We start from the raw sequence: 13,832 nt of genomic DNA on the forward strand, positions 1-13,832 counted from the left end.
ATCACAGGTTCAGGTCCACATTTTGACATGCCTTGGGCTTATATTATAGAACTAAGTACTCAGTGACAAAAACATTTGGATTATATACCTTTCCTTCTATTTCTGCGCTTCCCTTCTTTTGTTTCCTTAGGTTTCCCTTTCTTTTCTTCACCAGATTCTCCATCACTCACTGTCAGTTTGTGCCTCAGCAGTCTGTGTCTGTACCTGGGCTTCTTTGAGTCTTCTTCTTCCTCTGAATTTGATTCAGAATTATCTTCCTTTTCATTCTCTTCTGTCAGTGATAAAAAAAAACCAAAAAGTTAGTACAACATTCACACTGGTCCTTTTTTTCCTAAATTTGGAAAGAATTAAAATCAGAACTTCGGCTTATTTCTGCACTACTTCAAAAGGGTATCTGACAACATAGTTGTTCCCTCAAACATTAAATATTTTACGCTGCCTGTACACTTGCACCATCTCTTGCAATGACTAAAGCTGTTAGTTGAATTATGCCTTATTGCTCTTCATAGATTATTCCTCATAAAATCCTAAGACTTCCGACCTGGCTACAAAATGAGAATTTTTAAAAAAAACAGAAATCAAAACCCAGCACTGTCAGAAGAGATGACAGTCACGATCACGTCCTCTGTCCCTTTACTACCTAGAAACATCCACTTTGTTATTGTTGAAATCTGAGGAAATCGTAATAATCATATTTTTTCTTAAGAGTCCTTTGAAATTATGACAGGCACTACTGCACCACTTTTTTTTTTGCAGATGCATTTGGTGCTTACCATCCTCTCCTGTGTTTTCTGTTTGCTTTCCAGTTTTCTTCTTTCCTTCATCCGACTCTTCATCAGAAGATGCCTCCTCATCAGAGGAAAGATTGGCTTTGATTTCTTCTAAAAGCATTTTCTTGGCAATTCTTTGAAGTAAAACAGAAAAAACTATGTATTCCATTGTTCAAACATATCTATGAACGATAATTGTAATCCTATACCATTCAGAACTTCAAAAAAGGATTGAAAGCTGAACAAAAAAAAGGCATGATGAATAGTTGTGGTAAGACAGGATATAAAAGCAAAATCTTAAGTTAAATACATCGTGTTAACTTGCTTTTAGGAAGCAAATCTCTATCATGCTTCTTAAAAGTTTCACACCTTACAGTAAAGACTGCAAATAGTTATAAAGCGTACACGCAAATATTTTGTTTCATTCATTATTCATTCTTATTTCTTCTCATCTCTCCCAGGATAGGCACATACATAAGGTCTAATTGTAACAAAGATACTGAAGACAAAAATCTTAGTTCTCAAATCACCTCCTCTCCCAAAATTTAGCATTAAAAGTGCCTTAATTTCCTGAGGCACTGAATCTACACAGATAGCATTTACATAAACAGCAACAGTTTTAAAAGCAATGTATCACTAAATGCATGTTTTAATCACAGAGAAAAGGGAATGCTGTAATATGCATTAATTCACATGTTTAAAAGAAACCCTGTATCTACACAGTTTGCCTTCAACTGTGTTAGCACTCCAAGTGCCCGGGCCCACCCTACAGCAAAAGAGATGCTGCATTAATTGCTGTAACACAGTAAGTCTCAAGAACTGTCAAAGTGCCTGGAGGGAAAAAGAACATGCTGAATCTCTCATACAACTACAAGCCTTTAACAACTACACAGAAGATAACACACATAAATATGTGTGTGTGTGTGTCTATACAGAGATTTATTAAAGATTAAATAATCTTTGATGAAAAAGACTTATCAAACATTATAGGACTTGATCTTCAAAACAAAATTACCACCTTATTTCCACAAACCGCTCAGCTTCCCACTTTCACCTCAGCACAATCATATTTTCAGCTAATGTGCTGTAAACCGTAGGGTTTACAGGCTCATTTGGCCCAGTTCCGTGACTAGTGGGGTGGAGGGATTTCGCAAAAAACCATGACATGTGCAAAAAGCTACTATGGAAAAACAGTTTCTTTACATGCTCTTGCAACATAAAAAAAGTAAAAAACAACCACCTTGCATGAATATATACATCCATGGGAAAGTATGAAATGACGTGTCAAACAGACAGGAAAATATTGGACTTATCTGAGAACTCCTACTTCCAGGGGAAAAAAAAGTCCTGAAAGAATGAAATCCTCCTCATATAAGTATTAGAATTATTATACTTCCCATTACATGATTATCAATATCAAATGTAAAGCTTTTTCTTTTCCTAGGTCAGATCTGGTCTGTCCTGCGTTTTGGGAGACTTAATGTATACTGCATGCACAAGTTCAGAATGGTAAAGTCTTGATAAGTCAGAACAACCATTCAAAAACCACAATCTAGGCTTTACTTGGAACCAGCAGACGAATGACGATCTCTTAAAATACAGCTGCTTATGTATTAGAAAATTAAACTTGTTACATTCAGGTAGTACTATAAAAATTGTTTTAAAGAACATTTTGTTTTGTAGCACAATAGCACATCTCTAAAACAAAACAACTTTCCAAAAGGAAATTTCCCAAGTCATCTTCTCCATACATTTCATACCGTTACCTTCTAGTTTTACAACAGTGTTTTCCATGAAGTTTTTAAAGCTAACATAAATTGTTATTAAAAGATGGAAGTAAAATGGTTTGGTAAACAGCATGAAGCCACTTAATGAAGCTCAATGAGTCACAAACCAACCACCATCCTAAACACCTCTCCATGCCTCCCTCCCCCCTTTTTTTTGTAGGAATGGCTTGCAAAGAAAAAGTTAATTATAACCATAAAATGCAATGCTATTGGTGAGCTTTTAATTCTATCTATGTCAACAGATCACACTGTGAACCCAAAGAAAATGCACTGAATTCCAAAGATTAGCAATGTTCTCTTCTGAAAGTGTTTGCATTACAAAAAGAATCTGGAAAAGTGACTTTTTTTCCCCCTTCTCCAAATAATTATCACATCATGCACAGCATCAGGGATAAATAATGCACATACGAAATTAAGATTATGTTTCTTCCATCTTTTAAAGATTCAAAGGACTTTCTATAGAAACTGCTCAGAATACCACTGGTGGTTGGCTTCCCTTTATTTTCTTAAAGCTTTCCATGTAAACTAATGCTGAAATGCAGACAGCATCAGTTTAGTCACTTCTCTCATTTAAAAAACAACAATATCACCAACGTTTCATTTTGGAAGAGAAAAATGAGGTAACACCAAAAAGAACTGCAAATGTCTCAAATTCAGTCCTGGAAGTACTGCCTTGTAACACTGCCTTTGGCCTTGTGTCGTACTCAATTGTGTCAGCCAATAACAAAACTTCAGTGTGGATAATGATACTTACCTTTCTCAAGAGACACCTTTAAGAACGTATTGATTTATTTTTAAACAAGACTGACAGGTTTTTAACAAGAAAAGAGAGGCATTTTTATTTGTTCTTTACTTCTATGAAATAGTTAAGAAAAACAAGAACAGCGAACACATCATTCACAGAGAGAAAAGGCCACACACAAAGTCTAGTACCTATAAACAAAAGGTACAGCTATTTCCCTACTGACCATCATCATAATTACCAATTAACTACACCTTTTCAGACTGGGTAAGCTTATTAGTTTCCAATCACCTAGTATAACATCAATTAATTAGTTGCCATGTTTATATGTATTTTTAGCTAGGATAAAGATTCAACTACTTTTAATCAAAAGGAAATGGAAGTATCTGTTGAGTGACAACACCTATATTCTCTTTCATGCTTTGTACTGGAATGGCATTCAGCAAAAAAAAGTAAGGCATTGCTCAGACATGTACAGAATTTATGATTCCTACTTTAATGTAACCTCACATCCAATCAGAATTAAAGTGTAAGCAACATTAGAACCAGACAGATTAACTCTTGTTAATGTATCTGACAAGTGACTGATGTAATGAACAGCTTACATCAGTTAAATTCAGTACTGAACTCTTGGAATTTGTTTTGAAGTTAAAATATGCCACTCCAAGTAAGTGAGCGCATTTCTATTACAAGATGTAAAAACCATCTAAAGTGACCAGACTTCTAAGAGATGAAAACTGAATGCCCTTCATATAATATTTTCACATTTGTACCAACATCAAACTGTAAGCACCGAGAAAAACAAGTCACAATGGTGTGGAAATGCCTCCACTGCCATTCTCCCAGAGCAATCCACATAGAGCAGAAAGTACAACGTACCTATATACTATCAAAAGGTAACATGTACTTGCATCAAGGATATAAAACGCATTATTTTGCCAACTAGATTTTATACTGAACACTGCAAAACGAATACCTGCATTTCACTCATTTCTGCCATGCAGATACTGTGACCTTGAGCACGTCATGTTGCCTAGCCCCACTGTATCTTGTCTGTACACACTGTAACATTTGTAATAGGGACATCTTTCTAATTTTATACTGTTGAAGATCGGGGCTGTAGTCTCAACCAGGACATAAAAATGAACTCTTATATAAAATTATACACGCATACTTTTATTCTAATCGGGATTTAAACACCCTACACTGTTGTAAGAACAACATTGAAAATACACATTAATAAATGAACTGGTTATTATGTATTTTTCAACTCCTGTAAAGGAAAGAATGTTTTCAAAAGGAGGCAAATGGGAAGTTACCTAGCAGCTGCTTATCAACAGCACAAGAATCCCTTAAGCAATCCTTCAGACATTGCAGCAAAAATGGAATACAAGGTGTAGCCTCTCCTGATGTGGGAATAAATCCACACGATAACTGGCACCATTCTTGCTCATGAATGTTGAAGTGCCAATACGATGGACTCATTCAGAGCTTGTCAGAAATCTGGACAAGATAATGCTAACACTCTAATTTTCTTCTTAAATCATAACTTTAGATATTACTTAGATTAATTATTTAGCATTGTGATGTACTACTACCAATTAGATTACATGAACTGACACATAGTGTTCATAAATACCTATTAGGAATACGTAGAAATAAAGTTGCCCAAAACAAGCCTATGTGGACAAAAAGATAAGACACTACGTGGCTAATAAAAGCCACCTTTCTTCCAGCAACGTTCTAACATTACTGTGTTAAATGGGCTGCTGATGCACTACTGAACATTTAGACCCATTTAAAACATATTTTGAGAGATTAATGCTTGGATGGAATACCAGATACGTCTTAAAAACGTCAGAACTGCCAAAGTTCTTCTAAACACTATACTGTGCTGAAACAGTCTCATTTTCAAGCTGTCAGAGTTGTATTAAATTAAATGCTTGGACAAGAAAAATGTTTTACAAAAATTTATTGCATCCATCAAATACTTAAAGGCATTCTGCATTAAATACACTATTTACTTCTTAATAAACAAAACTACCGCAAACATATTAAACAGTATCATTTAAAAGATCAGAAGGACCAATAATAGATCATTACACAATATAAGATGAAAGCATACAGCACTGTCTGTCATATTATGATCCACTTGGATATTGCATTTTGGCAAAAATTATTTCAAGACTAGTAATATTCATGTCATGCACATCCAAAGGTATCCAAATAACAGAACATCTAAACTAGAAACTTGCAAACATGAAAGCTCCCACACTACAAATACCCAGTAGTTACTACATCCCCTCTTTGGCCTGGCAGAAAATAGTCAACTATCTGAATAGCAGGTGAACTATTTAAACACTCTGTGTTGAGTAAACAGAAAAACAAGCTATTTACTTCTCAGATTTGTTCCATCTTTTAACATTTTGTCTGATTTTGGTGCTACGTGCAACACATGCTGAACGTAAAATCAGACTGCAGTTACCATTTAACTCGTCTGAAGGTTGACAGGACTGTTTATTGACACAACACCTCCCCATTTCATAAAGTATATATTCAGAATATTCCCTAAATAAAAACTTCAACAAAGATTCAGCTTTCAAAGAAATTACAGAAACTGATTTTTAAAACCTAAATTGATATTTCTGATTTGTTCGATATCAATTCAGTTAACTCTTAAACTAACAGCGAAGATCGCTCAATAACATTTGTACTGTGAGCACTGAACTTTGACAATGTAGGCTTAATTGTCCACCAAAAACATTTAAGAAACAAGCAAAAAAGAAAAAAAAAAATCAAAACAGGACAGAAATTAATGTGTCTTTTTTAAAAATAAGAAAACACACTTGTATTACCAGTGCTTACATGTTCTGCTTATGACCCTGTGCTGTCAAGACCCTAAAAAGCATTGTTCTTTAAAATTAAATTTGATGACTGAAAACAGGCAAGAACTATGTGATTAGCAACATTTTGAGGTGCGTAAAGGATATAAAACAGTGTTTTCAAAATTTACTTCAGTCACACACCAAAACATACAACTCTGTGAAACAAGGATCCCATATTCTAAACTAGTAAGGCTCAGAAGCAGAAAAAGACTCCATCAGAAATTGTGCAAAGCTACAAAGCTGGTCCCACACATTCTAAATGGCAAAAAAAATCAGTTTCTGAAATACTGTATAAAAATTAGTTGAGCAAATCTTTAGTCTAACTACAATAACTTCAAAAAGGAAACTCCAGCTCACACTTGAGCAATGCTTTATGTTATGCATTAACGTGTTAGGAAATGAAGCTTTTACATTTTCTAGCCAGGTTAATTTTGGTAACTACAACAGTATTGGTAAAATATGTCTTAATAAACTAACTGTATCTTACATTAATTTGCTTTTATTGAACTTGAGACTGAAGCAATATATACGCCACAAATCCAAAAATACTTATGCGAGACTTAAAATGCATAATTAAGATGTCTCTGCCCCTATGCAGAGTCTTTGTAGAATAATCAGGGCTTAGCTAACACTTTAGTGTGTTCAGTTATTCGATAGTGGATTAGAACTCAGCTTAAAGAAAAGCTTGAAATATCTGCAATGGTGCCTTCTATACATTTCTTCTCTTTATTGAGGAAACGTGTTTCAAATAAAAAATGCAAATTATGCAACATTAAAACCCAAACTCAATATGTGAGGATTTCAGCACTGCATACTGCACAGATAGAAATTTTTTCCTTCCTTTCATATTACAACTAACTGAAATTCACATTTCTCAGAAGTAGCTTTTACCTGCCTGAATGAAACACTTCTCACAATCCCCACATTTTCAATGTGAACATAAAATGGACAGTGGTGCAGTGCATTTATAACACACCCTATGCAAGGTGTGTTAGTTAATACTTCTAAATACTTTCTTTGCATTTCTGGATTTTGGCCTCTGTTCTCTGGCCCCTTGTTCACACTTGCTGGAAGCCTGTGAGCGAGTCTTTACAAGGCAGGTAGTCCTGGTTTTTACAACCTGCTTGCTCTTCCGTTGCGCCGGTTTGCGCCCACGCCTAGGGTGTGTTATATAAACCTTTTTTAAGTCCTTATGGATGCAATCATACCTATTCTCAGGATCGTCATCATCATCATCTTCCTCCTCCTCCACTGGAACAATCCTTGATTTAGTCTCTCCCTCATCTCCTGTGTAAGGAAGAGGAAATAAAAACACTTAATAAATGTAAAACCTGCAATAAATAACACAGTGCATGCCTGTTTCTAGCACACTTCCAAACCCTCCCCCCTTTCTCTTCCTCAACTCGTATCTTAAGTCGAATTTAGTCAGAAATATCAAGCTTTGGAAAAAGAACATTCTAATGAACTGATATCCCCTCGTTCATCATTTCCATATTTTCTGCAGATCAAAATCAGTCTGCAGGAGTCTTGCTCCCAGTTGTTTTTACATACTCCTGTCCTGGAACTCATATTAACCAGATGTTTGACAAAACCGTGTAAGAGATATTAAAGAAGTCCTTCAATCTCAAACCTGGATAAAAAGAAGTATCTTGCTGGTTAAAGTCGATTCTAAGCCTCACTTTACAACCTGAGCTTGTTCAAACACAGGAGAGACTCCTTTATTTACTTGCCTATCCAATCACAATAAACTGAAAGGAAGAGGAAGTTTGCCTCCTCTTAAAATCATATAACAGAGTCGCATGCTCATAGAAACATACAACACAAAAGACTGCTAGAGACCACTGAATATTATCTACTCCAACTTCTCCTCAAAGGAGAGCTAACTGCACAGTGAGATCAGTCTTCATCTGGCCTTCCATTCACCCATCCTCTCATTGTGCACTTGTCTCAGCCTTCTCTATACTCAGGTATAGAGTAGGCTGAGAAGGTAGTTAAGAAGACAGCAATTAAGATTCCCCAGCTTCATCATTCTCTCTTCAGACCAAATCAACCCAGTTCTCTCTCACATTGTTAATTATCCCACCTCACTATCTTATTCTCTCCATTTGTACACTGTTATCCCCCTACATGATGCTCCAGTGAAGCCAAGAACTGTTAAGTATGTGTTATTGTCAGAGTACAATCCATTATTTATTGGTTTCATAAAGAACTCTATGCATAACCCCCTCACCAATTACATCACTGGAGAAGCATGATTTTAGCCGTCAAGGAAAAAAACCTGCAAATCCCAGTATTTCAAATGTAGTGACTTAACAAAACCCACTCCATTGCAGGATCTTAAAAACAAACTTAGTTCAAGGCTGTATGAAATGCAAAGTAAGAAACTTAATTTCCAACTTATTTCTGCAATTATGTAGAATATCATTAATCTAACTTGGCTTTCCTACAGGTCTATAAATCCAAAGTTGCAAAGGAGCTGCAATAATTAACTTCACACAACTAAACTGCAGGAAAAGCCCGTGAAAAGATGGGTGGGCATCAATTTGGTAGGAAAAAGAAAGAATAAGATGTTTTATGTACTTCTTTTCCGCTCTCCCTAGAAATTACTGTCCTCACAAAAATTATCTCATTTTGCACTCAGCAGTAACATTTAGAAGGTTCTACCTACAATAGGTTTCTGCAAAAGCCAAAATGCCACCATCCCTTCTGCTGCCTTCACAAATACATCACCACAAATCCAAGAGTTGGATTGTGTCTGCATGACTTTTTAAATGTGTATTATAGTGCCACAAGCTTTAAAGGCCTCTCAACTGCATAACCACGTTGTAAATCTATCTGAATTCTCTAGGTATCTACCTACTTAAAACTAGTTTCTGCTATCAGTGCCAGAGCAGCCAAAAAGAATACATGTGCTTTTGAAAGCCACGCTGCAAGGAAACACCTGCTGGAATTACAGCCTGTAACTGCAGCTTCTTAAGCCTCTCCACCCTTTACTCCTGAAATGATGAGCTATACAATAAAGTGACATGGCCACTTTTCTATTGGAATTCAAAACCTTAACTGGCTGCAAACTTTCACACGTATGATTATCTCCTTACAGATATTTTCACTTGTGGATTATTAAAACGTTACTCAAATCTTACAATGTATAGGTTAATAAAAGGTGTAAGTAAAAACATTTTGCACACCTGATGACTGACAAAATCCTGCACCAGCAGACAGCATTAAATTCTCAGTCACTGGCATAATCTTCTGCTCATCACTGCTTCCATCACCTGTTGAATTCTGCTCATCGTTTTCTTCCTTATCAGATGAGGACGAGGAAGAGAGAATAACCTTTTTTGATATTTTCTTTTTCTCTGTTAAGTTACTCCTTTTATTTTCTTTCACAGATCCTTTTTTCATCTTTTTCTTATTGTCTTCGTAAGACTCCTCATCTGAAGAGGACGAATCATTCTGCTCTTTCTTGGGAATTTTCTTTTTGTGACTTATTTTTTTCTTTTCCTTCGCTTCAGGTCGTTTTTTACTTCGCACAGCATCTTCAGAAGAACTCTCCTCTTTCAGGGGAGATTTATCAGCATCGGAAGATAAATCAGTCTGTATTCTTTTAGGTACTCTCTCTCTTAAATTCCTCCTCTTCCTTTCTTTACCCACTGTTTCACTTTTAGTCTTGTTGTTTTCAGAAGAGTTACAGCTTCCTTTCTCTGGGGACGACTTTTCAACATCAGAAGAGGAATCTTCTTGTTCTTTCTTGAAACTTTTCTGTTTCAAATTTTCTGATTTCTTCTCTTTGTTTTCTGATCTTCTTTTAGTTTTGAATTTCTCCTTTGGAGAATCAAAACTGAGTTCCTTCCTTGCGTGTTTCTCAGTACTCTCTGAAGAAGAATCTTCTTGTGCCTTTTTCTTCATAGAATCCTTGTTTTTCTTACCTTCAGCTACCTTCGTGCCTTTAGGACTACTCTCCTCTTTCTCAGCATCAGAAGACTCATCATGCTTACCTTTTAAAGCTTCTTTTTTTAAGTTTTTCTTTAGTTTTTCCTTCGCATTTGACCCCACACTAACTTTTTTATCTTCAGATGAGTGATTCATCTCGTTCTCTGGAGATGACTTTTCAGCAGCATCATCTTCAGAAGATTTACCTCTCTGCTTTTTCACATTTACCTTTCTCTTACTAACTCTCCTCTTCTGCTCTTCTTCAGAAGAATCGTAACTATCTTCTTTTCGCGAGTATTTTTTCTTAGCTTTTTTTGCAGACTCAATTTTACTCAAATGTTTAATTTCTTTTTCTAACTCAGAATCATAGTTTGAAGAATCTGAATAGTTCTGACGTTTCTTTTTAGCCACAGCAGAATTTTTAGCTGATTTGCCCCTTTTGGCATCTAAGTCTGAACCAGAACTGGAGCTTTTTCTTTTCCGTTTTCCATTTTCATCCATTACTGGTTGATCCTTCACAACACTTGAAGCCTTCTGATCTCTTGCTGGTAGTTCGCTATTGCTGTCAATATCTGAAGAACTGCGACTCATCATTGCTACTTCTTTAAGAACAGCTGGCATCTCATCAGAATCGGAACTATTATCTAATACAGCAGGCTTTTTTGATTTACAAAGTTTATTAGGCCTAGGACCATCAACTGTACTGTCGGATGAGTTTCTTTTATCTTTTTTCCTTCTTGATTGTTTTGATGATCTTCTCTTACGTTTTTCATTACTTGTGTCATTGCTATCTTCTTCTGAATTTGATGTTGAAGGATTAACATCTGTTGGGCGCCTCAGCGGTGTGGTCTTTACACGGGGTGATCTCCTGAGATCAGAGTCCTCTGCAAGCGAGACAGCTTCATTCTCTGTGGAACGTTCACTATCGGCATTACTATTTTCCTTTACAGAATCACATTTTTCTGTTCTTTCATCCTTGCTTCCCTTTTCTACACTGCTGTCTTGATCTTCAGATTTAACTGGAGACTCCGAAAGTGATACAGGAGTCAATTTCACAATCAACTCCTTGGTTCCTTTAGCTGATGCTTTCAGCTTAGATCCTTTGGTATCTTTCAAAGGAGTGGTCAATTTTATATTTGGATTCTCATGATCAGCTCTGGCATTTCCATTCCCCTGCTCGTCTCCTGCAGTCTGAACTTCCATAGCAGATTCTAGAGTCTCAAAAATATCTTCAGGAACAGATGAGGGAACAGACACTATATCCATGTCTAAAGCCTCTGTACTATTAGGTTCATACTGAGGTTCCTCATTTGTGCCAGACTTTTTATCTTCACCACTTGTACGTTTGCTGTCTTTTTTTTCTACTGTTGAAACATCTTGATCCATTGGCTCATTGTCAGGCTGTTCTGATACAACTTTTTTGTGCTTCTTTACAGTGTCATCCCCTTTTAGTGCCACATGTTCCTTTCCTTCATCTTTCTTCACCTCATTTTTTTCTGATTTAACATCAGTTTTTTTCTCTTTGGTATTTTTCTCTTTGATTTTAACATCCAAAGCTTGAATCTCCAGGTTCAGACCTTCTTCTAGTGCCAGATGAGCTTTTTTGATGTCGCTCAGCACAGATCTAAAAGCTTTTAGCTGACGAAGTTGCACGGCTGGGCTTACTTCTGAATTTTCTGCAGCCTTTTTCAAAAAGCTCACAAAGCTGGAATTCATATTTGCTGTTGTCTCAACCAGTTTTTTTGTTTTCTTAAGCATGTCTTTTGGCACCATTAGTGCTTTATAAGAATACGTTAGTGAACCTGAATATGAATCATCCAGTTTTTTTTCTTCACCATTACAGTTTGAATTATTTCTCTTTGGAGAAAGTTTGACTGTATTGTCGTATATTTTACTTTTTTCACTTTCAACTTTGGTCTTTTTTTTGTTTTGTTGCAGTAACTGTTCTAAATTTTCAAAAACGCTGTCACACGCAGTGACCAAGTCCAATAGAGGCTCTGGTTGACAGCTATAGCAATGCCACTGGTTATTTTCATCCAGTATAGTCGATAGCTCCTTTCTACCCAGGTTGCGCAAAATGCACTTTTTACAGAAGGCGTTATGGCAAAAGTCACAGCAAATCAGATTTCCACCTTCAGCACACCACCTGAAACGAGACATAAGAAATATAAAAGTCTTATCTCCCTACAATCAAGGTGATGTGTGAGAAGTTTCTGTATTTTTCAATGACAATGAATCTACTTTTTAAAAATTCAGATGATAAACATCATGAAAAGCATGACTGAAAAGCAGTCAATTGAATTACTAAGTCGAAACACTAAGGTGTTTGATTAACAGTTCAAAAAGCTGAAAGGGCCAGTAACAGCCAAACAATTTCAGCAACAATCTTAAACAAAGTAATTAAACTTGGTTTTCCATGTTCTGCCTGAGACTTATTTTTTTAGTTGATTTTCAAGCAAAATAATCAGCTTAAGTCTTTCTAGTTTTAATTGGCGTACTACTAGTGCATGAAAGAAGGAAAAAAAAATCACCTATACTTAGCTTCCAAGGTCTTTGATGAAGACCTGAAAACTGACTTCGTAAGCAAGTGCACAGGCAGCATAAACTACAGAATTTTGACTGGGTTACATGTTTGAATATTTGACAGCTGGACAGAGAAGAACCTCAGTATTTCAGAAGTGGGCAATACATCTGGAAAAGTAAGCTACTGTGACTCACGAGGTTTACAATGTCAGGTTCTACCGCATTGATTCAATTGAAATATTTGCATGGTAGCACATAATTTAAAATCTTGATGCCTTCCAAGTGTTTACTACAAGATTTCTTTACAAAATGTTTTCCTGTTAATTATTTTAATTAACAAAATACTTAGAAAAAAAAGCCACTGACTGAGCAATCCTTCACAAAAAGTGATTATTGATTGAGCTCTTTTGTAGCAGTCAACTTCATTAATGGAAAAAAGAGAAATCAGAAGACCTGTGGATGTTTTTAAAGTTTCAATACACTTACCTACACTGTTCATCCATTCCATCTGAATCACGGCTAATGTCATCACTCATGTAATACTTGTAGCATGTCTGTTAATAAAAGAGACAGAATAAGCAATTTTTTACTATGCCTCAAATGGATTTCAGTAACTCATGTAATTTCAACATGTACTAGAAGCATTAAAAGCATCATTGCAAAGGTACTCAATATTCTAATCTTTTAAAGTTCATTAACCCAAACAACATTTTTCTTAGATACAACAGGTCTTAAATCGTGACTTCTTATTTATTTTAATATTATGTAATATATTTGATGGCCACATATTCACAGATTCTAGAACGTCAACTGAAAGCCTTCAATCCAAAAAAGTTTTCTGCCAATTTTCTAGGAACATCAATACCACAGTAAGAACAAAAATTACATCTCCCCAGCACAATCCTACATAGTTTTTAGCTCCCTGTTCTTTATGTTTGATACTGATACCATAAAATTTTAAATAGAAATGTCTTCAGTTTTCATCCTGGTGTTAACATCCAACTATTTGATTTCCAGGAGCAGGCTACGCATTTTCATTGAAAAGCTGTTAACTGTAGGAAAGTAATATGCACATCTAGCAGTAACAGTGGCTTCAGCTGCTGAAGTCCTTGAACTAAATTTTGATGTTTTTTTCCAGTCACCAGTAAAGAAAACTCTCTCCTAAACATGAAGCTCTGCTTTGCATATGCAT

General features: G+C 35.8%; 1 protein-coding gene across 4 annotated transcripts in view; it reads right to left on the reverse strand.

The window, feature by feature from the left end:
• ATRX (ATRX chromatin remodeler) overlaps positions 1-13,832 on the reverse strand; it is a 67,238-nt gene that overhangs the window by 34,245 nt on the left and 19,161 nt on the right. For all 4 annotated transcript variants that reach the window (XM_015860440.2, XM_015860437.2, XM_015860438.1 and 1 more), the window contains 5 exons: positions 13,127-13,194; positions 9,373-12,263; positions 7,393-7,471; positions 774-904; positions 89-271 (listed from right to left, as the gene is read on the reverse strand). In XM_015860440.2, coding sequence (XP_015715926.1) covers positions 89-271; positions 774-904; positions 7,393-7,471; positions 9,373-12,263; positions 13,127-13,194 — 3,352 coding nt within the window. The remainder of the gene's footprint in view (positions 1-88; positions 272-773; positions 905-7,392; positions 7,472-9,372; positions 12,264-13,126; positions 13,195-13,832) is intronic.

This window comes from Coturnix japonica, chromosome 4, assembly GCF_001577835.2.
Source record: "Coturnix japonica isolate 7356 chromosome 4, Coturnix japonica 2.1, whole genome shotgun sequence".
Taxonomy (NCBI): domain Eukaryota; kingdom Metazoa; phylum Chordata; class Aves; order Galliformes; family Phasianidae; genus Coturnix; species Coturnix japonica.